General features: G+C 47.4%; 1 protein-coding gene and 1 pseudogene across 48 annotated transcripts in view; one reads left to right on the top strand and one right to left on the bottom strand.

Annotated features, from left to right (window-relative positions):
* Positions 1 to 25,038, bottom strand: part of ATXN2 (ataxin 2) — a 144,078-nt gene extending 119,040 nt beyond the window's left edge. For 21 of the 48 annotated variants that reach the window (XM_063647099.1, XM_063647089.1, XM_063647088.1 and 18 more), the window contains exon 1: positions 24,479 to 25,034. In XM_063647099.1, the coding sequence (XP_063503169.1) occupies positions 24,479 to 24,705 (227 nt within the window). In that variant the 5' untranslated portion in view covers positions 24,706 to 25,034. Of the gene's footprint in view, positions 1 to 24,478 lie in introns of all 48 variants that reach the window. The other 27 variants (XM_063647098.1, XM_063647083.1, XM_063647096.1 and 24 more) reach the window with 4 other exon arrangements.
* On the top strand, positions 7,583 to 8,036 carry LOC129009352 (interferon-induced transmembrane protein 3-like; annotated as a pseudogene).
* Positions 25,039 to 27,300: the final 2,262 nt, after the last annotated feature.

Below are 27,300 nucleotides of genomic sequence, written 5' to 3' on the forward strand. Positions count from 1 at the left end.
ATGCTCTTGGCACAGCTCTCCTGAAACCTAATAGACACACAATAAATGGTATTTTATGACATAACATTTATTACATAAATAAAATGTTCATCATCTCTTTTCACATTATAGATAGCTAAATGTGTTTTTTCCTTCAGAAAAAATGACCACTACTACCACTTGGCTCAGAAATGCTCGTCTTTATTTTCTGAAATGTTTTATATAGAAAAAAATTTAATAATAAATAGACATTCTTATATATTTCCTTACCCTTTTAGATTGGGTTAAAAAGTATGGAGACTTCCGGCCGGGTACGGTGATTCAAGCCTGTAATCCCAGCACTTTAGGAGGCTGAGGGAGGCAGATCATGAGGTCAGGAGATCGAGACCTTCGTGGCTAACACGGTGAAACCCCGTCTCTACTAAAAATACAAAAAAATTAGCCGGGCGTGGTGGCGGGGCGTCTGTAGTGCCAGCTACTCGGGAGGTGGAGGCAGGAGAATGGCGTGAACCCAAGAGGCGGAGCTTGTAGTGAGCCAAGATCGCACCACTGCACTCTAGCCTGGACGACAGGGCGAGACTCTGTCTCCAAAAAAAAAAAAAAAAAGGTCTGGAGACTTCTTATAGCATTTATAGACTATGAACAACTAAATTCCATATCCGTCACAAATGTAAATTCCTCATTTTCTTTTTTTTTTTTTTTTTTTGGCGGTGGGGGGATAGGGTCTCACTCTGTCGCCTGGGATGGTACACAGTGGCGCAATCATAGCTCACTGCAACCTCCAATTCCTGGGTTCAAGTGACCCTCCTGAGTCAGCCTCCCAAGTAGCTGAGACTATAGGCATGCACCACCATGCCCAGCTAATTTATTTTTGTAGAGATGGGGCCTCACTATGTTGCCTAGGCTGATCTTGAATTCTGAGCTCAAGTGACCCTCCTCCCTTGGCTTCCCAAAGTGCTAGAATTACAGGTGTGAGCCACTGTGCCCAGCCAAAATTCCTCATTTTCTTTTCCATTTTTCATACTGTTGAAGTGTAGTCCTTCACCCAGAGAAGCTAGTGACTCAAGTTCCTGGTTGATTAAAAGAAACTAATAATAACATTTTTTAATACCATCACTAGTTTTCTTTCTTTCCAGAGATCCAAAATACAATGATAGTAACTCATCTCTGCCACCTTCTGAGTGAATTTGAATAGGTCACTTAACCTCTCTGGGCCTTCATTTCCTCATGGGTAAAATGAGGACAGGATAACAGATTATCTAACAGGGCTATGGGGTAATCACATGAGATATGTATGCCCTGGGGGAATAAACTCACAGTAGGGTCCGGTTCACTCAACCCTGTTTCCCTCCTTTTTAATTATGACCCTAATCAATTTTTCAAGCTGAGGTCAGAAAGCTTCTCAAACATACTTATTTCTGTGCATAGCCAGTGGCTGTCCCTGAAGCATTAAAAAGAACAAGACCCTTAGCAACATACTAGACTGCTGATAAGAGGGGCTGGAGCGCAGTGCTGTGATCATAGCTCCTGCAATCTTTAACTCCTGAGCTCAAGCAATCCTCTCGCTTCAGCCTTGTGAGTAGTGCAACTACAGGTGTGTGCTGCCATTCCCCATTAATTAAAAAATATTTTTTGTAGAGATGGAGTGTTGTTATGTTTCTCAGCCTGGTCTTGAACTCCTGGCCCTTCCCATTTCAGCCTCCCCATGACGTGGGGAGGTTTAGAGACATGACCCTTCTGATTTTTTTTTGTTTTCCTCTTCATCTAAAAGAACTCCTTTCAAGATTTTATGAGACAGAAGTAAACATCAGCATCTCAAACACCTCAATGCCATAAGGTGGCAGGGGCAATGAGAACTTTCTGCCTAGTCTATACTACCACATAAGCTCCAGAAAGAGAGACACCTCATCTGGCTTATTCACTACTGTATTCCCAAGCCTCACAAGCAGGAGGTACTCCAAAAATAAAAAAAGGGGAGGAAATTAAACGTGGTATGCCTATAAATGCCATGCTTTCTACATGACAGCTTTTCCTTGACAGGGTCAACTACTACTGCTTAATAATAAAACCAATAGTCAGCCAGGCGCAGTGGCTCAGGCCTGTAACCCCAGCACTTTGGGAGGCCAAGGCAGGTGGATCACGAGGTCAGGAGTTCGAGAACAGCCTGGCCAAGATGGTGAAACCCCGTCTCTACTAAAAATACAAAAATTAGCCAGGCACGGTGGTGGGCGCCCGTAATCCCAGCTACTTGGGAGGCTAAGGCAGGAGACTCACTTGAACCTGGGAGGCGGAGGTTGCAGTAAGCCGAGAGATCATGCCACTGCACTCCAGCCTGGGTGACAAGAGACAAACTCTGTCTTAAAATAAATAACATAACATAATATAACATAACATAACATCACATCAAACCAAACCAAACCAAACCAAACCAAACCAATAGTCTGGCCGGGCGCCATGGCTCACGCCTATAATCCTGCCACTTTGGAAGGTCGAGGTAGGCGGATCACTTGAGAATAGGAATTTGAGACCAGGCTGACCAACATGGTGAAACCCCATTTCTACTAAAAATACAAAAATTAGTCAGGCACGGTAGTGCACGCCTGTAGTCTCAGGTACTTGGGAGGCTGAATCACCTGAACTCAGGAGGCAGAGGTTGCAGTGAGCTAAGATTGCACCACTGCACGCCACTGTACTCCAACCTGGGCAACAGAGTGAGACTCCATCTCATAAAAATAAAAATTAAACCAACAGTCACATATTCAACAATTATTATTATTTTGAGACACAGTCTCTCTGTCGCCCAGGCTGAAGTACAGTGGCACGATCTCTGCTCACTGCAACCTCTGCCTCCTGGGTTCAAGAGATTCTCCTGCCTCAGCCTTCTAAGTCACTGAGACTGTAGATGTGCCACCCACAAATGGCCAATTTGTGTATTTGTAATAAACACAGGGTAGGCCAGGTGTGGTGGCTCACGCCTGTAATCCCAGAACTTTGGGAGGCCGAGGCGGACCGATCACGAGGTCAGGAGTTCGAGACCATCCCAGATAACACGGTGAAACCCTATCTCTACTAAAAATAAAAAAATTAGCTGGGCATGGTGGCTGGCGCCTGTAGTCCCAGCTACTTGGGAGGCTGAGACAGGAGAATGGCATGAACCTGGGAGTCGGAGGTTGCAGTGAGCCGAGATCACGCCACTGCACTCCAGCCTGGGCAACAGAGCAAGACTCCGTCTCCAAAAAATAAATAAAGAAAGAAAGAAACAAACAAACACAGGGTTTCACCACGTTGGCCACACTGGTCTCGAACTCCTGACCTCAGGTGATCTGCCCGCCTCGGCCTCCCAAAGTGCTGGGATTACAGTCATGAGCCACTGCGCCTGGCCACAACAAGTTAATTGATAACTTACTAAGCATACAAAGTTGTACAACTTGACAGTTGTTCCTACTGTCAAGATGCTCTAAATCTAGAAGGAAGATAATGCAAATATTTCCAAACAAGTCAGATCCCAAATAAACACAAGCACCGCATGTTTCAATTTATTTATTTATTTATTTATTTAGAGACGGAGTCTCGTTCTGTCGCCCAGGCTGGAGTGCAGTGGCGCGATCTCGGCTCACTGCAAGCTCCGCCTCCCGGGTTCACGCCATTCTCCTGCCTCAGCCTCCCGAGTAGCTAGAACTACAGGCGCCCGCCACCACGCCTGGCTAATTTTTAGTACTTTTAGTAGAGACGGGTTTTCACCGTGTTAGCCAGGATGGTCTCGATCTCCTGACCTCGTGATCCGACCGCCTCGGCCTCCCAAAGTGCTGGATTACAGGCGTGAGCCACCGGGCCCGGCCCACATGTTTCAATTAACAACAGACCTATATCCAATGATCAACCAGTAAGTTAAGGTAAATTTACTCTTAAAGAAAGATATTTTTGACCAGGTGTGGTGGCTCACACCTGTAATCCCAGCACTTTGGGAGATCAAGGTGGGCAGATCACTTGAGGTCAGAGGTTAAAAGTCTTAACTCCTAACCACACTGAACTTTCTGTCTGCAGAAAAGAGCATTGGTCAACAGTTCACAAAACGGCTAGGCATAATGGCATGCACCCACAGTCCCAGCTACTTGGGAAGCTGAGGTGGGAGGATTGCTGGAGCCCAGGAGTTCAACGCCCTGGGCAATACAGCAAGACCTCATCTCTGGCCGGGTGCGGTGGCTCACGTCTGTAATCCCAGCACTTTGGGAAGCCGCAGCGGGTGGATCACCTGAGGTCAGGAGTTCGAGACCAGCCTGGCCAACATGGTGAAACCCCGTCTGTACTAAAAATACAAAAATTAGCCAGGTGTGGTGGCACACACCTGTAATCCCAGCTATTCAGGAGGCTGAGGCAGGAGAATCGCTTGAACCCAGAAGGCGGAGACTGCAGTGAGCCAACATCACGCCACTACACTCTAGCCTGGGCAACAGAGTGAGACTCCATCTCAAAAAACAAAATAAGAAAGATATTTATCAATTTAGTGTATCCTAACTGTTCAGTGTTTGTCTACAGTAGCATACAGTAATGTCCTAGGCCTGCACATTCACACACCACTCATAAATGACTCATCCCAAGCAACTTCCTGTCCTGCAAGCTCCATTCATGGTAAGTGACCTATTCAGATATACCACTTTTATCTTTTACGCTGTATTTTTACTCACCTTTTCTATGTTTAGATATGTTTAGATTCACAAATACTTAACATTATGTTACAACTGCCAACAGTGTTCAGTACACAGATATGTAGCCTAAGAGTAATACTCTGTACCACAGCCTATGTGTCTAGTAGGTATACCATCTAGGCTTGTGTAAGTATACTCTATATTTGTACAATGAGGAGATCACCGAAAAAATTTCTCAGAACACATCCCCACCATTAAGCAATGCATAAACATAGTTTCTCATCACCAAAGATGGTATGAATGTCAAATAAACACATGAAAAGATGCTCAATATCACTGGGAATTAGGGAAATGCAAATTAAAACCACAATGAGGCCAGGCACAGGGGCTCATATCTATAATCCCAGCACTTTGGGAGACTGAGGTAGACGAATCACTTGAGCCCAGGAGTTCAACACCAGCCAGGGCAACATAGTGAGACCTCTTCTCTACTAAAAATCAAAGCAAATTACCAGGTGTGGTGGTACATGCCTGTGGTCCCAGCCAGGAGGCTGAGGCAGGAGGATCACTTGAGCCCAGGAGGTCAATGTTGCAGTGAGACAATATCGCACCACTGCACTCCACCCTGGATGACAGAACAAGACCCTGCCTCAAAAAAAAAAGCTCATACACTGCTAGGGGAAGAAAATATAGTACAGTCACTTTAGCAAACAGTTTAGCAATTACTTTTAAAATTAAATAAACACTCACAGGATTATATGTACCCTGGAAAAATAAACACTTGCCACAAAACCCAGCAATCTCATTTCTATGCATTCCAACCAAGAGAAATAAAATCATATGTTCACACAAAACCTGTACATAAATATTCATACCAGCTTTATTTTTATTTATTTTTTTGAGACGGAGTTTCACTCTTGATGCCCAGGCTGGAGTGCAATGGTGCAATCTTGGCTCACCGCAACCTCTGCCTCCCGGGTTCAAGCGATTCTCCTGCCTCAGCCTCCTGGCTGGCATTATAGGCATGCACCACCACTCCCGGCTAATTTTGTATTTTTAGTAGAGATGGGGTTTCTCCATGTTGGTCAGGCTGGTCTCAAACTCCCAACCTTAGGTGATCTGCCTGCCTCGGCCTCCCAAAGTGCTGGGATTACAGGCGTGAGACATCGCACCTGGCCTCCAGCTTTATCTTTAATAGCCAAAACCTGCTAACTCAATGTCCACCACTAGATGAACAAACTGGTACATGCATACAAGAGACTACTACTCAACAATAAGCAGAAAGAAACTACTAACATGCAATAGTACAGATGACTTTTTTTTTTTTTTTTTTTTGAGGTAAGAGTCTCACTATGTCACCCAGGCTGGAGTGCAGTGGCGTGTTCTTGGCTCACTGCAACCTCCGCCTCCCGGGTTCAAGCAATTCTCCTGTCTCAGCCCCCCCGAGTAGCTGGGATTACAGGAGCGCACCACCGTGCCTGGCTAATTTTTGTACTTTTAGTAGACACGGGGTCTCACCATGTTGACCAGGCTGGTCTCGGACTCCTGACCTCAGGTGATCCACCCACCTCAGCCTCCCAAAGTGTTGCGATTACAGGCGTGAGCTACCCAGCCCAGCCAGAGATGAGGTCTTGCTGTGTTGCCCAGGGCCTTGAACTCCTGGGCTCCAGCGATCCTCCCACCTCAGCTCCCCAAGTAGCTGGGACTATGGGTGCACGCCATCATGCCTAGCCATTTTGTGAACTGTTGACCAATGCTCCTCTCTGCAGACAGAAAGTTCGGTGTGGTTAGGAGTTAAATGGGAAGAAAGAGGAGGCTGGGTGCAGTGGCTCACGCCTGTAATCCCTCCCAACACTTTGGGAGGCCAAGGCAGGAGGTTCACTTGAGCCCAGGAGTTTGACACCAGCCTGGGCAACAGAGCAAGATCCTGTTTCCAAAAAATAAAAATAAGAAAAGTAATTAGCCGGACACGGTGGTACACACCTGTAGCCCCAGGTACTCAGCAAGCTGAGGTGGGATGATTGCTTGAGCCCAAAAATTCGAGGTTACACAGTTACAGTAAGCTATGATCGTGCCACTACACTCCACCCTGAGCAACAGAGGAAGACTCTGTCTCCAAAAAAAAAAAGATGACAACGGGAGGCAGGTGTAGTCCCAGCTACTAAGGAGGCAGAATCATCTGGGCTCAGGGGTTCAAGGTCAGCCTCAGCAACATAAGGAGACCCTGTCTCTTAGGAACAAAAGGGGATGGGGAGAGAGAAGGGGAGGGAGGAAGGGAGGGAGAGAGAGAGGAAGGGTTGGGAGAGACAGAGAAAGAAAAAGAGAGGAAGAAATAAAAAGAGGGAGAGAAAGGAAGAAAAGAAGGGAGGAGGGGAGAAGGCAGCGGGGAGGGGAGAAAAGAAGGAGAGGAGGGATGAAGAAAAAGAAAAGAAATGACACAGAAAGGCCAGGCATGGTGGCTCATGCCTGTAATCCCAGCACTGGGAGGCCGAGGCAGGTGGATCACCTGAGGTCATGAGTTCGAGACCAGCCTGGCCAACATGGTGATACCCCATCTCTACTAAAATACAAAACCTAGCCGGCCGTGGTGCCAGGTGCCTGTAGTCCCAGCTACTTGGGAGGCTGAGACGGGGGAATAGCTTGAACCCGGGAGGTGGAGGTTGCAACGAGCCAAGATTGCCCCACTGCACTCCAGCCTCGGCAACAGAGCGAGACTCCATCTCAAAAAAAAAAGAAATGTATTAGAAATAAAAGTACATCAGATTCTAATGCCAGTTATGCAGCCAATGATGAGACACTCTGGTAAATAACCCTCTTGGTCTCAATTTCTTCACTGGTAAACAGAATGAGTACTAAAAAACCACCAGAGCCAGAGAAATCCAAACTACCAGGGAAAGGGAGGGAACCACTGAGAACCATCCCAGCAACCCGACCACAGCTGGTCTTCCCTGGACACCATGAACCACAATGTCCAAACCTCTTCACTCCTGCCAACATCGGCCATCCCCCTAACTATGAGATGCTCAAGGAGGAGCAAGAGGTGGCTGTGCTGGGGGCGCCCCACAACCCTGTTCCCCCGATGTCCACAGTGATCCACATCCACAGCGAGAACTCCGTGCCCAACCATGTCATCTGGTCCCTGTTCAACACCCACTTCATGAACTCCTGCTGCCTGGGCTTCATAGCATTGGCCTACTCAGTGAAGTCTAGGGACAGGAAGATGGTTGGCGACCTGACCAGGGCCCAGGCCTATGCCTTCACCGCCAAGTGCCTGAACATCTGGGCCCTGATTGTGCGCATCATCATGACCATTCTGCTCAGCATCATCCCAGTGTTGATCTTTCAAGTCTATCAATAGATCAGGAGGCATCATCTAGGCCAGGTGCTCTACCCATGATCTGATTCCCATGTACTCCATCCACCCTCCGTTCCTCGCCCTGCCGCCAGAGCCAAGTTCTGTATCAGCCCTTTATCCTCACACACTTTTCTACAATGGCATTCAATAAAGTGCACGTGTTTCTGGTTAAAAAAAAAAAAACACCAGAGCCATTCCAACTCCAAATGCGTTTGACTCTACATTGTTGAACATCTACTATGTGCCAAGAACAGAACATAAGAACATAAGAAGAATTTAGGCTGTGTGTGCTGGCTCATGGCCTTAATCCTAACACTTTGGGAGGCCAAGGCAAGAGGACTACTTGAGGGCAGAAGTTCAAAACCAGCCTGGGTAACAGCAAGACTGTCTCTACAAAAATTTTTTTAAATTGTAGGGCGCAGCACTTTGGGAGGCCAAGGCGGGCAGATCACTTGACCTAAGGAGTTTGAGACCAACCTGGGCAACATAGTAAGACCCTGTCACTACTAAAAATACAAAAAATTAACCAGGCATGATGGTGCACATATGTGGTCCCAAGCTACTCGGGAGGCTGAGGCAGGAGAACCGCCTGAACTCGGGAGGTGGAGGTTGGAGTGAGCAGAAATTCCACCACGCACTCCAGCCTGGGTGACAAAGCAAGACGGTGTCTCAAAAAAAAAAAAAAAGAATTGCAGGGTGTGATGGTGCATGTGCCTGTGGTCCCAGCTACTCAGGAGGCTGAGGTGGGAGGATCACTTGAACCCAGGAGTTAAAGGCTGCAATAAGCCATGATCACAATACTGTACTCCAACCTGGGCAATACAGCAAGATCCCATCTCAAAAAATAAATACATAAAAACAGAAAATATTAAGACTTTAGTATCTCACTTTTTAAAGAAGGTACTCTTTTTTTTTTTTTTTTTTTTTTTTTAGACAGAGTCTTGCTCTGTCGCCCAGGTTGGAGTGCAGTAGCACAATCTCGGCTCACTGCAACCTCCACCTCCTGGGTTCAAGCAATTCCCTGCCTCAGCCTCCCGAGTAGCTGGGACTACAGATGCACGCCACCATGCCCAGCTAATTTTTTCTATTTTAGTAGAGATGAGGTTTCACAATGTTGCCCAGGTTGGTCTCGATCTCCTGACCTCGTGATCCACCCACCTCAGCCTCCCAAAGTGCTGGGATTACAGGCGTGAGCCACTGCGCCCAGCCAAGGAAGATATTCTTTCTCTTTTAATAGGTAAAGAAACTAAGCCTGAGAGTGGCTGAGTAACTTGCCCATTCAAAGATGTGACCAAGTAGTAAGTGCCAACCATCCAAGAAATAGGGATACAATCAGTAGTGAACAAAACAAAGTTCCTGCTTTCATAGAGCTTAAATTTTAGTTACTAAAGAGTGAACCATGGCCAGGTGCGGTAGATCATGCCTGTAATCCCAGCATGTTGGGAGGCCGAGGTGGGCGGACCACCTGAGGTCAAGAGTTCAAGACCAGCCTGAACAATATGGCGAAAACCCCGTCCCTACTAAAAATATAAAAATTAGCTGGGCATGGTGGTGGATGCCTGTAATTCCAACTATTTGGGAGGCTGAGGCAGGAGAATCACTTGAACACAGGAGGTGGAGGTTGCAGTGAGCCAAGATCGCACCATTGCACTCCAGCCTGGGCAACGCAGCAAGACTCCAACTCAAAAAAAAAAAACAAAAAACAGTGAACCATGATTCCAGCTTAGACTGGAGTTGCCAGATAAAATACAAGATGCTCAGTTAAATTTCAACTTTAGATAAATAACTTTTTTCTATGCAATTTAATACACAATTATACTAAAAAAATAGTCAATGTTCATCAAAAATTCAAATTTAACTCACTGTCCTGTATTTCTATTTGCCAAATCTGACAACCCTAGCTTAGATATAACCTCAAAACTCTTCCTCAATCCTTTTACTGCGTTTCTGTGGCTCTAAAGCAGTAACTTTTTTGACTATATCAATAAAAAATTACTTAAAAACAAAATTTTTGGCTAGGCACGGTGGCTCATCCCTGTAATCCCAGCATTTTTGGACGCCAAGGTGGGTGGATCATCTGAGCTCCGGAGTTCAAGACCAGCCTGAACAACACGGCAAAACCTCATCTCTTCAAAAAATACAAAAATTAGCCAGGCATGGTAGCGTACTCCTGTTCTCCCAGCTACTCAGGAGGCTGAGGTGGGAGGATCGCTTGAGCCCAGGAGACAGAGGTTGCAGTGAGCCGAGACTGCACCACTGCATTCTAGCCTTGGTGACAGAGACCCTGTATCCAAAAAAAAAAAAAAATTCATTGAACTGTTGCTGCTCGTGGCAGAGCAGGACTAGTCCATAGGCAATGTGCCTAGAGTTGGCCAAAAATTACATTTTGAATTACAATGCAGTATATATACATTAACTCAAACCAAAGCTTAAAACAGTTCTTGGCAGCTGGGTGCAGTGGCTCACACCTGTAATCCCAGCACTTTGGGAGTCGAGGTGGGCGGATTACGAGGTCAAGAGATCAAGACTATCCTGGCCAACATGGTGAAACCCCATCTCTACTAAAAATACAAAAATTAGGCCGGGCGCAGGGGCTCAAGCCTGTAATCCCAGCACTTTGAGAGGCTGAGGCAGGCGGATCACCTGAGGTCAGGAGTTCGAGACCAGCCTGACCAACATGGAGAAACCCCGTCTCTACTAAAACTAAATACAAAATTAGCCAGGCATGGTGGCGCATGTCTGTAATCCCAGCTACTCGGGAGGCTGAGGGTAGGAGAATCGCTTGAACCCGGGAGGCAGATCAGGCCATTGCACTCCAGCCTCGGCAACTAGGAGCGAAACTCCATCTCAAAAACAATTATTTCAACAATGCAATGCGTCCTAACACTTCTTATTCTTTTTCATTTTTCTAAAAATGCTTGTCATAATCCACTAATGTGTTTCACAATCTACTAAGGGGTCATGACCTGCAGATTGAAAAATACTTCTTTGGGAGATATAAAAAATCATTTAACCTGGTGTTATGAGTCACCATTATGAGCACATTAATTAACTACACTGTGCTATAAAACAGTAATGCCCTTAGGGCCTAAGGTATACAGCTATAAACTTACAGTCAAAACTCCCAGGCCGGGAGTGGTGGCTCACGCCTGTAATCCCAGCACTTTGGGAGGCCTAGGCAGGTGGATCATCTAAGGTCAGGAGTTCAAGACCAGCCTGGCCAACATGGCAAAACCCCGTCTCTACTAAAAATACAAAAATTAGCTGGGTGTGGTGGCGGGCACCCGTAATCCCAGCTACTCAGGAGTCAGAGGCAGGAAAATCGCTAGAAGCTGGGAGGCACAGGTTGCAGTGAGCCAAGATTGTACCACTGCACTCCAGCCTGGGCAACAGAGCAAGATTCTATGTTAAAAAAAAAAAGCCAGGTGCGGTGGCTCACGCCTGTGGTCCTGGCACTTTGGGAGGCTGAGGCAGGCGGATCACCTGAGGTCAGGAGTTCGAGACCAGACTGGCCAATATGGGGAAACCCATCTCTACTAAAAATACAAAAATTAGCGAGGTGTGTGACCAACATCTGTAATCCCAGCTACTCAGGAGTCAGGCAGGAGAACTGCCTGAACCCGGGAGGCGGAGCTACAGTGAGGAGAGATGGCGCCATTGCACTCCAGCCTGGGTGACAAGAGCGAAACTCCATCTCAAAAAAAAAAACACCTCCCAGAATGGTATACTTGTTGAGCTCTTGTGTCTGTTTTTTAGTAATTCTCCAGTCTCTTTGTTTTGTTTTTTGAGACAAGGTCTCATTTTAATGCCCAGGCTGGAGTGCAGTCGTGCAATCATGGCTCATCTCGACGTCCAGACTTAAGTGAACCACCTGCCTCAGCCTCCCAAGTAGCTGAGACTACAGAAGTGCATGACCATGACCGGCTAAATTTTTCGTATTAATATTTTTTGTTGAGATGGGGTTTCCCTGTGTTGCCCAGGCTGGACTTGAACTCCTGGGCTCAGGTAATCTGCCTGCTTCAGCCTCCCAAAGTGTTGGGATTACAGGTGTGAGCCACCATGCCCAGCCACCAGTCTTCCAGACTTTTTTTTTTTTTTTTTTTGAGACAGAGTCTTGCTCTGTGGCCCAAGCTGGGGCACAGTGCCACAATCTGAGCTCACTGCAACCTTCACCTCCTGGGTTCAAGCGATTGTCCTGCCTTAGCCTCCCAAGTAGCTGGGATTACAGGCATCTGCCCAGCCCCAAGTCTGGTGTTTTTTTTTTTTGAGACAGAGTCTCCCTCCATTGTCAGACCGGAGTGCAGTGGCCCAATCTTGGCTCACTGCAACCTCTGCCTCCCGGGTTCAAGCAATTCTCCTGCCTCAGCCTCCCGAGTAGCTGGGACTACAGGTGCACACCACCACGCCCAGCTAATTTTTTTGTATTTTTAGTAGAGATGGGGTTTCACCCTGTTGGCCAGAATGGTCTCAATTTCTTGACCTTGTCATCCGCCCTCCCCAGCCTCCCAAAGTGCTGGGATTACAGGGGTGAGCCACCACGCCCGGCCCTTTTTCTGTTTTTCAGTAGAGACAGGATTTCACCATGTTGGCCAGACTGGTCTCGAACTCCTGACCTCAAGTGATCCACCCTCCTTGGCCTCCCAAAGTGCTGGGATTACAGGCGTGAGCCACCGTGCCCAGCTAAGTCTTTCAACTTTCTATCATGCTACTGTTATTATATCTGTTAATATATCTGCCTCTGAAAATATTACTTTTCTACTTGCTGCCAATATGTACATCAGAAAAGAAAGCTAGATAGAATCGTGTGTAAAGTAAAAGTAAGTAAGTTCTCAAAGAGGCCATAAAAAACTCTCCAGACCAGAGGCTGAAGCAGGAGAACAGTTTAAGCCCAGAAGTTGGAGGCCAGCCTGGGCAACATAACAAGACCCCCATTTCTACCAAAAAAAAAAAAAAAAAAAGAACTCCCCTTTCTAAAATCTGCTCAAGCTTCAGTGAAAAGACATTTAGTCTTCAATTCCTGATTTCGAAATGTGTTTCAGGAATGAAAATAGTTAAGTGCACAAAGTCCATAGTAAATGTTTATAAACCCAAAAAGAAAAATGCAGTACTTGTTTCAAAACCCTCCCTTTATAAAAAACTAAAATTATAATCAAGATTAATTCCACTTAGAAAAATTATTAAGAATATTTTAACATGACTTTAAAAAGCAATATAAAAAATGTCAACGAAAAATATTTGACCTGGCCAGCCATGGTGCCTCACACATGTAATTAAAGCACTTTGGGAAAACTAGGTGGGTGGATCATTTCAATTTAAGAGTTTGAGACCAGCCTGGGCAACATGGCTAAAACCTGTCTCTACAGAATATACAAAAGCCAGGCATGGGGGCATGCACCTGTAGTTCCAGCTACTCGGGAGACTGAGATAGGAGGACTGCTTGAGCCCAGGATGTTGAGGCTGCAGCGAGCCATGACCATATCTCTATACTCCAACCTGGCCAACAGGGTAAGACTCAGTCTAAAAAAAAAGGAAATAAAAAAAAACTGATCATTGGCAACACTGTTCAATAAAGCCTCTCGAGGCAATGGCTTCAGGAGACCAACATTCTAAAGTTCTGATACAGTTAATAAAAATAAACCACGTTCACTTATATTGCCGACAAGCCTCATACCACAACTAATGAGTTTTACAAAGACTTCTTTATAGAATGAACTTTATTCCACTCCCAAAATGTAGTTAGCTATTAATCATGGCACGAAACTGACATTTTCGGGCTGGACACAGTGGCTCACACCTGTAACACCAGCATGTTAGGAGGCCTAAGTGGGGTGGATCACTCGAGGCCATGAGTTCAAGATCAACATGGCAAAACTCCACATCTACTGAAAATACAAAAAAACTAGGCAGGCACTGTGGGGCGCACCAGTAGTTCCAACTACTTGGGAGGCTGAGGTGGGAGGATGGCTTGAACCCGGAGACAGAGGTTGCAGTGAGCCGTATTTGTAGCACTGCACTCCAGCCTTAGCAACAGAGCCAGATCCTATTACAAAAATAAATAAATAAATAAATAAATGAAACAAATTGACATTTTATAGTCACTTGACACAACTTCAGGGTTAAATTACAAGCAATCTATGTAAGAATCTTTAAATGTTAATGAGAATTTCAAATTTTCACATGAATGCAAACACAAATAATTACCAGCAAATAAAAAGGTTAAGGTTGCCAGGCATGGGAGGCCAAGGCAGGTGGATCACTTGAGGCCAGGAGTTCGAGACCAGCCTGGCCAATATGGTGAAACCCCATCTCTACTAAAATACAAAAATTGGCCAGGTGAGATGGTTGCATGCCTGTAGTCCCAGCTACTCAGGAGGCTGAGGCAGAAAAATCGCTTTAACCTGGGAGGCAGAGGTTGCAATGAGCCGAGATCGCGCCACTGCACTCCAGCCTGGGTGACAGAGCGAGACTCCGTCTCAAAAAAAAAAAAAAAAGTTAAGGTTAACAGCTGTGACGAGTTTTCATAAACAACCCAGACTCATAAAAATACCAAACCAAGCCGATGTGGTGGCTCATGCCTATAATCCCAGCACTTTGGGAAGCCGAAGCGGGCAGATCACGAGGTCAGGAGATCGAGACAATCCTGGCTAACACAGTGAAACCCCATCTCTACTTAAAATGCAAACAAAAAATTAGCCGGGCATGATGGCGGGCGCATGCAGTCCCAGCTACTCGGGAGGCTGAGGCAGGAGAATGGCGTGAACCTGGGAGGTGGAGCTTGCAGTGAGCTGAGATTGTGCCACCGCACTCTAGCCTGGGCGACAGAGCAAGATTTCTCAAAAAAAAAAAACAAAAAAACAAACAAACAAACAAAAAACTAAACCAAACTGGTCATGGTGGCTCACACCTGTAATCCCAGCACTTTGGGAGGACGAAGCGGGTGGATCACCTAAGGTAAGGAGTTCGAGACCAGCCTGGCCAACATGATGAAACCCGGCCTGGCCAACATGATGAAACCCCATCTCTACTAAAAATAGAAAAATTAGCCAGGCTTGGTGGCACACAGCTATTATCCCAGCTACTCGGGAGGCTGAGGCACAACAATCACTTGAACCTGGGAGACGGAGGCTGCAGTGAGCCGAGATCACACCACTGCATTCCAGCCTGGGTGACAGGGTAAGATCCTGCAACACACACACACAAACAATAATAATAATTTAAAAAATCAGCCAGGCATAGTGGCTCACACCTGTAATCCCAGCACCTTGGGAGGCCAAGGAGGGCAAATTGTTTGAGGTCAGGAATTCAAGGCCATCCTGGGCAACAGGTAAAATCTCTGTCCCTACAAAACAAAAACAAACAAACAAAAAAGCTAGGCGCAGTGGCTTACACCTGTAATTCCAGCACTTCGGGAGGCCAAGGTATATGGATCACCTGAGGTCGGGAGTTCGAGACCAGTCTGGCCAACATGATGAAACCCCATCTCTACCAATAATACAAAAATTAGCCAGGTGTAGTGGCGCGTGCCTATAATCCCAGCTACTCGGGAGGCTGAGGCATGAGAATGGCTTGAACGCAAGAGGCAGAGGTTGCATTCAGCCGAGATCCTGCCACTGCACCCCACCCTGGGCAACAGAGTGAAACAAAAATTTTGCTGGGCATAGTGGCGCATGCCTGTGGTCCCCGCTACTCAGGAGGCTGAGATAGGAGGATCACTTGGGCCTGAGAACTCGAGGTTGCAATGAGCCATGATGGCGCCACTGCACTCCCGCCTGGGTGACAGAGCTAGAACCTGTCTCAAAAAAATAAATAAGGCGGGGCGCAGTGGCTCATGCTGTAATCCCAAAACTTTGGGAAGCCAAGACGGGCAGATCACCTAAGGTCAGGAGTTCAAGACCAGCCTGGCCAATATGGTGAAACCCCATCTCTACTAAAAAAAAAAATACAAAAATTTGCCAGGTGTAGTGGTGCAGGCCTGTAATCCCAGCTACTCAGGAGTCTGAGGCAGGAGAATCACTTGAACCTGGGAGGTGGAGGTTACAGTGAGCCGAGATCATGCCACTGCTTTCCAGCCCAGGTGACAGAGTGAGACTCTGTCTCAAAATAAATAAATAACCAAGGATTTAACATTTACGTAGATTTCACACCACATAAGTACAGAACCACATACATTAAAAACAAAGAAAAGAAAACAGACCTCCTATTTTAGCAAGCCAAAATCAAGGTTACAAAAAGATATCCTGAAGGGCAAGTATTGTCTGTGACTGTATTCCATAAAACAAGCCTGTTAGGGGGCCGGGCGCAGTGGCTCACGCCTGTAATCCCAGCACTTTGGGAGGCTGAGGTGGGCGGATCACAAGGTCAGGAGATCGACACCATCCTGGCCAACATGGTGAAACCCCGTCTCTACTAAAAATACAAAAATTAGCTGGGCATCATGGCGTGCGCCTGTAGTACCAACTACATGGGAGGCTAAGGCAGGAGAATCGCTTCAACCCGGGGGGCGGAGGTTGCAGTGAGCTGAGATCGTGCCACTGCACTCCAGCCTGGTGACAGAGCGAGACTCCATCTAATTAAAAAAAACAAAAAATAAAGAGCAGGCCTGTTAGGAACCAGACTGCACAACAGAAGCTGTGTGAGCATTAGCACCTGAGCTCCACCTGTTAGATCAGGTGCAGCATTATGTTCTCAGAAGCACAAACCCTACTGGGAACTGCGCATGGCATGGGATGTAGGTTGTATGCTCTTTATGAGAATCTAACAAATGCATAATGATCTGAGGTGGAACTGTTTTGTTTTGTTTTGTTTTTAGGAGGAGTCTCACTTTGTCCCCCAGGCTGAAGTACAGTGGCACGATCTCAGCTTACTGCAAGCTCCGCCTCCCGGGTTTCATGCCATTCTCTTGCCTCAGCCTCCGGAGTAGCTGGGACTACAGGCGCCCTCCACCATGCCTAGCTAATTTTTTTGTATTTTTAGTAGAAGGGGGTTTCACCGTGTTAGCCAGGATGGTCTCAATCTCCTGACCTCGTGATCCGCCCGCCTTGGCCTCCCAAAGTGCTGGGATTACAGGCGTGAGCCACCGTGCCTGGCCGATGTAACAGTTTAATCTCAAAATCATCCCCTGGCCCCTATGGAAAAACCATCTTCCACAAAACCGGTCCCTAGTGTTAAAAAGGTTGGGGACCATTGCCTTAAAATACACAGCATGATCTTGTGTATATATTACGTCTCCATTTATTTCAAGGGAGGGGCCCCAGAACTTAAAATTTAAAAATAAAAATAAAAATAAAGGGAGGGGGCTCGGCGCAGTGGCTCACACCTGTAATCTCAGCACTTTGGGAAGCTGAGGCAGGAGGATCGCTTGAGCTCAGGAGTTTGAGACCAATCTGGGCAACATGGCAGGACCCTGTCTCTACAAAAAATTTAAATGTTAGCCAGCTGGTGTACACCTGTAGTTCCAGCTACTCAGGAGGCTAAGGCAGGAGAAATGCTTGGCCCCAAAGATTGAGGCTGCACTCCAGCCTGGGTGACAGAGGGAGACCTTGACTCTAAAAAAAATAAATAAATAAAGGGAGAGGTGTAATAAAATCCTACAAATGTTGCTTTGGGCAAGTCCCCTAATCTCTCAAAACTTACAGTTTTTGCCTTCCATTTTTAAGATTTAGGAATTTTTGTTGTTGTTGTTGTTGTTTTTTAAGAGACAGGGTAGGCCGCACACGGTGGCTCACGCCTGTAATTCCAGCACTTTGGCAGGCCAAGGCAGGTGGATCGCTTAAGGTCAGGAGTTCAAGATGAGCCTGACCAACATGGTGAAACCCTGTCTCTACTAAAAATACAAAAATTAGCTGGGTGGGGTAGCAGGCGCCTGTAATCTCAGCTACTCAGAAGGCTGAGGCAGGAGAATCGCTTGAACCCAGGAAACAGAGGTTGCAGTGAGCTGAGATTGCATCACTGCACTCCAGCCTGGGAAAGAGCGAAACTGTCTCAAAAAAAAAAAAACACCTTAGCTCATGAGGCTGGGCGGGGGTGGCTCACGCCTGTAATCCCAGCACTTTGGGAGGCTGAGGCAGGCGAATCACCTGAGGTCAGGAGTTCAAGAGCAGCCTGGCCAACATGGTGAAACCCCATATCTACTAAAAATGCAAAACTTGGCTGGGCATGGTGGCGGGTGCCTGTAATCCCAGCTATTCAGGAGGGCTAAGGCAGGAGAATTGCTTGAACCCGGGAGGCGGAGGTCGCAGGGAGGCAAGATCACGCCACTGCACTCCAGCCTGGGCGACAGAGACTCTGTCTCAAAAACAAACAAAAAAACCCTTAGATGGTAACAGTCACATCACAGATGACCCAGATATCCTTTGAAAAAAAACAAAAAAAACACAAGTACTTTCACTTAAAAAGATACGGCAGCAGCCAGGCACGGTGGCTCATGCCTGTAATCCCAGCACTTTGGGAGGCCGAGGCAGGTGGATCACCTGAGGTCAGGAGTTTGAGACCATTCTAGCCAACATGGTGAAACCCCATCTCTACTAAAAATACAACAATTAGCTGGGCATGGTGGCGTGCGCATGTAGTCCCAGCTACTCAGGAGACTGAGGCAGAAGAACAGCTTGAACCTGGGAGGCAAAGGTTGCAGTAAGCAGAGATCGTGCCACTGCACTCCAGCCTGGGTGACAGAGCAAGACTCCGTCTCAAAGAAAAAAAAAAAAAGATAATAGCAGGTGTGACTGTTAATAAACTTTATACCTCCATTGAAGTTGTCACAATCACTTGAAATAGCTAAAAAAAAATAGGGTTTTGTTCATGCTCAACTATTTATACAACATCAAAATGCTATCACTAGTCAAAATAGAAAATTGTAATTCTAGAGGACAACCTTCTAAAACCTTAAAATTCGTTTCAAAGTAAAAAACCATACTTTACTAAGTTGACAGTTCTAACATGGCTGTAGCTATTTAGGACAAAAAAATTAGATCCTCCTTTTTTTGTTTGTTTGTTTGTTTGTTTTGAGACAGAGTCTCACTCTGTTGCCCAGGCTGGAGTGTAATGGCATGATCTCAGCTCACTGCAACCTCCACCTCCCAGGATCAAGCAATTCTCTTCCCTCAGCCTCCCAAGAAGCTGGGATTACAGGCACCCACCACTATGCCCGGCTAATTTTTGTATTTTTAGTAGAGATGGGGGTTTCACCATGTTGGCCAGACTAGTCTCGAACTCCTGACCCCAGGTGATCAAGCCGCCTCGGCCTCCTAAAGTGCTGGGATTACAGGTATGAGCCACCGCGGCTGGCCTTGAGATCCTCCTTTAAGTCAAAATATATGGCTATTAAATAGCTACGATATGAGTTAACATCCCTTATGTAAAAGTATAAACCATTGCTAATTAGAGTAACACTGAAAATACAAGTTTACATTTAACCAAAAAAAGGAACACCACGACTGATCCCATGTTTTCACTGTTTCAGAATGTGAAATCTTTAAGCAACCACAGGCTTACATTTTTCTCTTAAAAAAAAAAAAGAAAAAGAAAAAGAAAACCAATGCAAGTTTTGGCCCAAACTTAAAAAGTTTATTTTCTCCACATACTTGAAACAAAAACTAAACTAATTAGGTAAAATACATAAGCCCAAAAGAAAAACAAAACATGTCTCTTTGGTTAGTAATAGCCATCTACAATTTACCTCTAATGACCCTCAATGTCAATTAACTTTTTTGGTCTAACTTCAGAGATGGTTAGTATCAATGTGCACATAAAAGAATAACAAAGGATGATGCCATTTAAACCTTATAAATTACTAATGAAGCCACATGACTAATTAACCTACATAAAAAGCAAATGGCTAAATACCCGACCTTCAAATCTTTGCTCAAATGTTAGCTCCTCAATGAAGTTCCCCCTAATCCATTTAAAATTGTAACTCATTCCCCTCCCCACACTCCCTATACCTTTAATCTGCTTTCTTCTAATTCCATAGCTCTTATACACTATTATACATAGGCTGGTAATTTAATGTCTCATTGTCTGCCTAGTCACATTAGAATGTAAACTCCAAAAGGACAATATGTTTGCTTTATTCACTGATTCATCCCAAAAACCCCGTGTACATAGATGCTTCAATAAAGCTGTATTCAACGTAGATATTTTAGGCCCTTCTACAAGATATTTAACTGCAAAAGATAAACAGTCTCACTGAAATTTAAATGGAAGCATGATGAACAACTACATTAAATCACAGCACACTTTTTTTTTTTTTGAGATAGAGTCTCACTCTGACTCCCAGGCTGGAGTGCAGTGGCGCAATCTCAGCTGACTGCAACCTCTGCCTCCTGGGCTCAAGTGATGCTCCTGCCTCAGCCTCCCGAGTAGCTGGGATTACAGGCGCATGGCTAAACAGCACAATTTTTAAGTTGCAATGCCTCAAGTAACAATACTAAGCTGAAAATCACTAAAAGAAAAATATTTTATTCACACTGAATCCTGTATCCCAAGCAATTCTAATGTCATATTATTTAGGTTTAGGAATAGAGTAACAATTGTAAATTCATATTTTTATTTTTAATGGGGAAGGGAATGTAGAAGAAGAATCAACCAGTGAAAATTCCCAATAGTGCCATGAAATTACAAAAAAGTTACCAAAAATAACTTGGTCATAGGCTAGCAGCTAATAAAAAATACTTTCAGATGTAAAAGAGAGGTTAACAACAACAACAAAGCTTTAGAACAGTTCCTCAGGAATTTCATTCCTGCACTTTACTCAGTATCATCAGCACGATAGATAAACCAAGTACCCTCATTAATAATAATGGTTACAGGTTTCAAAACATCTTCACATATATTACCTTATTAAATCTTCAGAGGAACCAAATTAAACTCAAATATCAATTATCCAGTAACTAACAAAAGCACTTAATAATGTATGCACTTGACAGTAAAAATGCAATTTTTCCTTTAAAAATTCCCCACAATATTTGACAAACTACAAAGAAACCATTCTATGGAAGAGCAACCTTCTTGGCACTGGAAGTAATACAAGTCTTCTAAAGAATAATAGAGCACCGCTAGCAAGAGCCATAAAAATCCTGAAGCCCTCTGAACTAGTAAAACCACTCTTGGTAACTTTCTCTAAGGAAATAATTACACTGAACCAAAAAGCTATTTAAAAATGTTCACTGCACCACTATCTATAACAAAAAAGTGGAAACCCAATTCCCAACAACAGAATGGTTAAGTAAAAACCTTACGGCCAGGTGCAGTGGCTCACGCCTGCAATCCCAGCACTTTGGGAGGCCGAGGCGGGCGGATCACCTGAGGTCGGTAGTTCGAGACCAAACTGACCAACATGGTGAAACCTTGTCTCTACTAAAAATACAAAAATTAGCCAAGCGTGGTGGCACATTCCTGTAGCCCCAGCTACTCAAGAGGCTGTGGTGGGAGAATCGCTTGAACCCAGGAGTCAGAGGCTGCAGTGAGCTGAGATCGTACCACTGCACTTCAGACTGGGAAACAGATCAAGACTCCGTCTCAAAAAAAAAAAAAAAATTTACATTTACAATACAACGTTCAGGGGGAAAAAGCTAACTACAAAATAAGATACACAATCACTTCTACTACATAAAAATGAAAAGGTAAAAAGCAAAAATAAGAATTAGACTGATGGTTGCGGGCTGTGGCTCATTCCTGCCTGTAATCCTGGCACTCTGGGAAGCTGAGGCTGGCGAATCACTTGAGGTCAGGAGTTCGAGACCAGCCTGGCCAACATGGCAAAACCCCGTCCTCACTAAAAATACAAAAAAATTAGCCAGGTGTGGTGGCACGAACCTGTAATCCCAGCTACTCGGGAGGCTGAGGCTGGAGAATCACTTGAATGAACCCAGGTGGCAGAGACTGCAGTAAGCTGAGATCAGGCCACTGCACTCCAGCCTGGGCAACAAAGTGAGATTCCATCCCCCTCCCAAAAAAAAACACACACAAAATTACATTAAAGTAAAATTATGTTCTAATATTGTGATTATATTATCTTTCCTAAAACAGCCACCTTCAAAAATATGTATAACAAAGAACAAAATAAATCACTCCTGAAAGTCATGAAAAACTACACACACACACAAAGTCAAATTATGAAATGTTTCTTAAAGCAGATGTGAATTTCCAGACTTTCAAGAATATTTTGCTATCTTGAAACTCGTCAAACTGAATACTGCATTTTTTTTTTCACCCTTGCTCTCAGAAACTTATTTTCACTGTTGATACGCACAAACCTAAGTGAGGAGATTCTAGAAGCTGAAACTTATTTACAAGGAACGCAGGAAAGTGATTCAAATTCAAAGTAATTCTACAAGTACATTAACGATCTGTTCAAGAATAAAATTTCACATTACACAAATCCAACACAGTAAACAAAATTTCACCTATTCATCAAAAAGAATAAGGGCTACCATTTAGGTCTCAAGTAAAAGAACTTAAAGCAAGGAAAAATCTAAATTAACCTTAAATTGTTGTAAAGCCTCAAGGAACAGAAAAAAGACCTTGTGGTACTAAAACATTCCAAATATTTTTGATCACTCCAACTACTCAAGAGCAAATTCTCTTATAATCTAATTTTTAAGCCTAGTAGTCAATGCAACTTAATAATCTTAGTTTTAATGTTTATATATTTGAACATGTTGAATACATCTGCCAAATCTCTTCCTAATACCTAAAAAAGTAAAAACAGAATACATCCTTTTCTATAAAAATTGTATTTTAAATTTTTTCATTCTTCGCTAGATGCCAACGAAAAAGGGAGACTGAAGTTACCCTACTTGGGGAAATGATCACTTCATCTGAACTAGTTTGGCTAAGTAGTGTTCGGGATGCTTCAGACTCAGAGTAGGGGAAGGAGGGGCGGGGCGTGTAAAATCATATAAACGACTGTTTCCGCCCCCTTTGAAGGCAGCAGAATTCCTTAAAAACCAGCTGATTCCTCTTGATGGGGAATTTCTGCTGTAAATAAAAATTCTTTGGGAATGGGTTGCTGAAAACGTGTTTTCAGAAAGAAAACTCAGGTGAATGAAAAATCCTCTTATTCCACCTTCCAAAGCCCAAGATGCCTATTTAAGGAGGACGCCGGTCACCCGCCGTCAAGCCGGCGGCCTAGGCCTAAAGAAGGCACAGTAGTGCCTACAACACGGATGGACTTGAGGCACAGGGGAAATGGACTTGCGTGCCCTTGGTAAGCTCTGGCGGCACTCCCGAAGTTAAGGACACCGGCCACAATGGAATGGAGTCTATTGACGTTTGCTTCTCCCTTTGAACACTAAGCATTTTCTTAATTCGTGAAATACGAAGTGACAACCGCCCGCCACCCCCAACAGGCCCTCCTGCACAAACACACCCTCGAGTCAAACCCAGTTAGCCGGGACAACACTGAGCCCCCAGCCCCTACTACAACCCCGGGTTAGGAGGGTAAAAGACGCTAGTAAACACCCGCCTTTCTGCCGTCAGGAACCCGACTACGTCCCCTGCTGCAATCTCTCCTAGCATTTCCGAAATTGGGGCGGGGGTTGGGATAAGTGCACAGGGTGCCCGCCCCCTGCCACCAGGGCACCGCCACCCCGGATCTCCCGGGTCCAGCCTGGGTCCAGCCCTCACCCACCGATGTTCCACAGGCGCCTTCTCCACTGCGGCCTGGAACAGCAATGCGGATCGGCCACCACCCGCGCGCCGGAGAGGCCTGGCGGGGGAAGGAGGAAGGCCGGGACGGGGCCAGGCACTCCCCACCCCTTCCCTTCCCCAGGTGGGCGAGGGTGGAACGCTGCGGGAGACCACACGGAGCCCCACGATTCCAGGGGAGTTCGGGAGCCCCCGCCGCCGCCTCGTACACGAACGCGGAGGGGTGCGGGGGCCAAAGCCCACCTGTCTCCACCCCGTCCTCCGATCTTTCCCAGGACTGGGAGGGGGCGGGGAGAGAGCCCCGACAGACCCTGATGATTCCGGAGAAGCCCGGTGCCTACCCCTTTAACCGGCACGGGGGACGCGGCCCTAACTTCTCCCCTCCCGAGATGTCCCCCATGGGGGGGGGGACATGTTCCGGAAAACGACACCAAAGCCTCCAGACCCCTCCAACGTTCACACCTAAACCAGGAGTGGGGGAGCTGCCCGAGCATCCCCACGCTGCGGGCGGAGGATCGTGCGGAAGGGGGAGCCGGGGCTGACCATCGCAGCTACCCGAGAACCCCTCCCAACACGCGTGGGGAGGGGAGGCCGCCCGCTCCCTCCATCTTGACCGCTGGGGGAGGGGGCGGGGATGCTGCGGGAGGCTGGACAGGCCTGACAATCCCAGAGGACCCCGGCTGCGCCCACCGGCCGAGCCTCGGGGCTCAGGCCCAAGCGAGTCTCCCCCGCGCTGCCAGCCCCCAGCCCACCCCGGGTAGCCCGGCGGGTCACGGGGCGGGGACGGCGGCGCGGGCCGCGGGGGAGGGGACGCCGGGCACGGCGCGGAGGGGGCTGGGGTGCCGACACCCACCTGCCCAGGCCGGGCCTCCCGCCGCCGGAGGTCGCCGCGGCCACCGAGGAGGGAGCCGTGGCCGAGGACGAGGAGACCGAGGACGAGGACGGCGAAGGCGCGGCGGCGGGCGACGCTAAAAGGCCGCTGCCGCCGGGCTTGCGGACATTGGCAGCCGCGGGCGGCTGCTGCTGCTGCTGTTGCTGCTGCTGTTGCTGCTGCTGCTGCTGCTGGGGCTTCAGCGACATGGTGAGGGGCCCATACACCGGCTCGCACGCCGGGCGGGGACAGCCGGGAGCCGGGCGCGCCGAGGAGACGCCGGAGCGCGGCGGGGACGCGCGGGCGCCGAGCGGGGAGGCACGGGTTGGCGCGGCCGAAGGGGCGCCCGGGCTGGCGAGGGGGAGAAGGAGGACGACGAAGGGGCGGGGAGGCCCGCCGAGACCAAGGAGCCGCTGGGAGCCGGGCCGGAACGCGCCGCCGCCGTTGCCGTTGCTACCAAAACAGTCTGAGGCGGAGGGAGGCGAGCTCTGCCGGGAGGGAGGGGGGCCGGGGCCGGGCGGGGGAGGGGCGGCGGAGGGATACGGTCCCGGGGCCGCGCCACCGCCGCCCCGCCCGCTGCGCCGCGCCGGCCGCTGGAGCGAGCGCCACCCGGGCCACCTGGCTGCGGCGAAGTGGCGAGACTCGGTGGCCACCGCGGGACTCCGAGGAGTTGCGGCCGCTGAGCGCATCGGAGGCCGGGCGCGCCGAGGCGCCGGGTGGGAGCGGAGGAGTGGATAGGGACTCTTTACCGGAAGTCGGAGGGGTCGGACGGAAGCAGAACGTGAGGTGGCCCCGGGGCCGGGAGGGACACGTGAGGAGCGGCCGCCGCGCTGTGTTGCGTTTTCGGGGGTCGGGTGAGGGCCAGGCGGCGGGCCCTACCCGGATCCGCCTTCTTCGAGGCGGATCTGCCCTTCGGGGAGGGCGTGTCGGTCTCAGCCTCTGGGGCCTGCCTGGTGTGGAGGACAGGAGAGAAGCATTTCTCCTCCTACTGTATTCCTTCAGCGTCCTCACTTCTGCGGGGACCTCGTTTGCCCCCACCTGATGCAACCCAGAAAATGGACTGCGAGTGCCTTGGGGCGGAGAATGTGTCTTGCTACGTGTAAAGCATCTAGAACCCTGCCAGACTCAGGGGACACAGCATCCCGCCGTTTTCCTGCCGTCCCCCGCCCGCCACACAGTAGGCGCTCCAGTGGCTTTGGGCATCTCCCAGGCAGGCCGCGCTGTCCTGCCCTGCCGGGGCTGGAGTGGAGCAACCCTCCGGGGCCACCAACATCTGGGCACCTTTTCCCCACTTTTTCCACCCCAGCCGCGCACAGTCACCAGAAAACTCTTTTAGGTATCTGACCTTCATTTGAACCTGTGTTCCCTCACTTGAACTTCTTTTTCCTCATTCATGAGATTCTAAAGGAAATATATGGAATTGGGACTGGTAGAACTACGGATAATGGGATCTCCCTCAGTAAAGACAGAGCCGACCTCAAAAGAATGTGCGAACTTTAGACCTTGGACCCTTTAGAAGTTTTAATTTAACTTACCCAGCCAGCACAGTAGACCCTTTTTAAAATGTGTTGCAATTAAACTGGAAGCAAGTAGAAAGTAGATAACTTTTTTTTTTTTTTGAGCACTGAATCTATTGTTTTTTAAAGTGAAATGACTTCAGGAAATAATAGGGGAAGAAACACCAAAATTCCCCTCAATGTCCTAGAACTGTCCAGATAAAGGTAAAGACTTAGATAAACGTGGAGAATGATTGAACCAGCAGTTTTCAGTAGCCCAACTGAAATTAACCTCCTAGATAGTCCAGGCAAAAATGATCATTGTACTCTGCCAATGTAGGAAATCAGTTTTATTTCCCATCTAAGGTAAAAAGTAGATCGAGGGACCATTGCAAAACCCTTTAAAAATTAACCTAGCCTAGCCAAGATGGTGAAACCCCGTCTCTACTAAAAATATAAAAATTAGCCGGGTGTGGTGGTGGGCGCCTGTAATTCCAGCTACTCGGGAGGCTGAGGCAGGAGAATTGCTTGAACCTGGGAGGTGGAGGTTGCAGTCAGCCGAGATCATGCACTCCAGCCTGGGCGACAGAGCGAGACTCCATCTCAAAAAATAAATTAAATAAATAAATAAATAAATAAAACAAAAGTAACCTAAAGGAAATTGGAACTAAAAAACCAGTTGAGGAAACAAAAAAATACCTGTACCCGGCTATGGTACAGGCCAGGGCTGCTGTGAGGGGAAGCTCCTGGAGAGGGTGACATGGGGCAGGGACCCAAATGAGCATGGGCATGAGGATCCTGGAGAGAAACGCTGCAGGTGGAGGGCACAGCGAGGGCAAAGGCTCTGAGGGGGGAGTCTGAGGAACAGCAAGGAGGCCGGCAATGGTGTTCCGTTCTATTCTTTCTTTAATAGAAATACAATCACTTGGCCTGGCGCGGTGGCTCACACCTGTAATCCCAGCACTTTGGGAGGCCGAGGCGGGTGGATCACCTGAGGTCGGGAGTTCAAGACCAGTCTGGCCAACGCGGTGAAACCCCATCGCTACTAAAAACACAAAAAAATTAGCTGGGCGTGGTGGTGGGCATCTGTAATCCCAGCTACGCAGGATGCTGAGGCAGGAGAATCGCTTGAACCTGGGAGGCGGAGGTTACAGTGACCAAAGACGGCACCACTGCACTCCAGCCTGGGCGACAAGAGCGAAACTTTATCTAAAAAAAATAAAAATAAAAAAAATACAATCACTTTTCTCTGATTGGAATCAAGGTCCCAGAATACAATCTTAATAACAAGTTTCGGCCAGCGCGGTG

The sequence above is a fragment of the Pongo pygmaeus genome, chromosome 10 (genome assembly GCF_028885625.2).
Source record: "Pongo pygmaeus isolate AG05252 chromosome 10, NHGRI_mPonPyg2-v2.0_pri, whole genome shotgun sequence".
Classification (NCBI taxonomy): domain Eukaryota; kingdom Metazoa; phylum Chordata; class Mammalia; order Primates; family Hominidae; genus Pongo; species Pongo pygmaeus.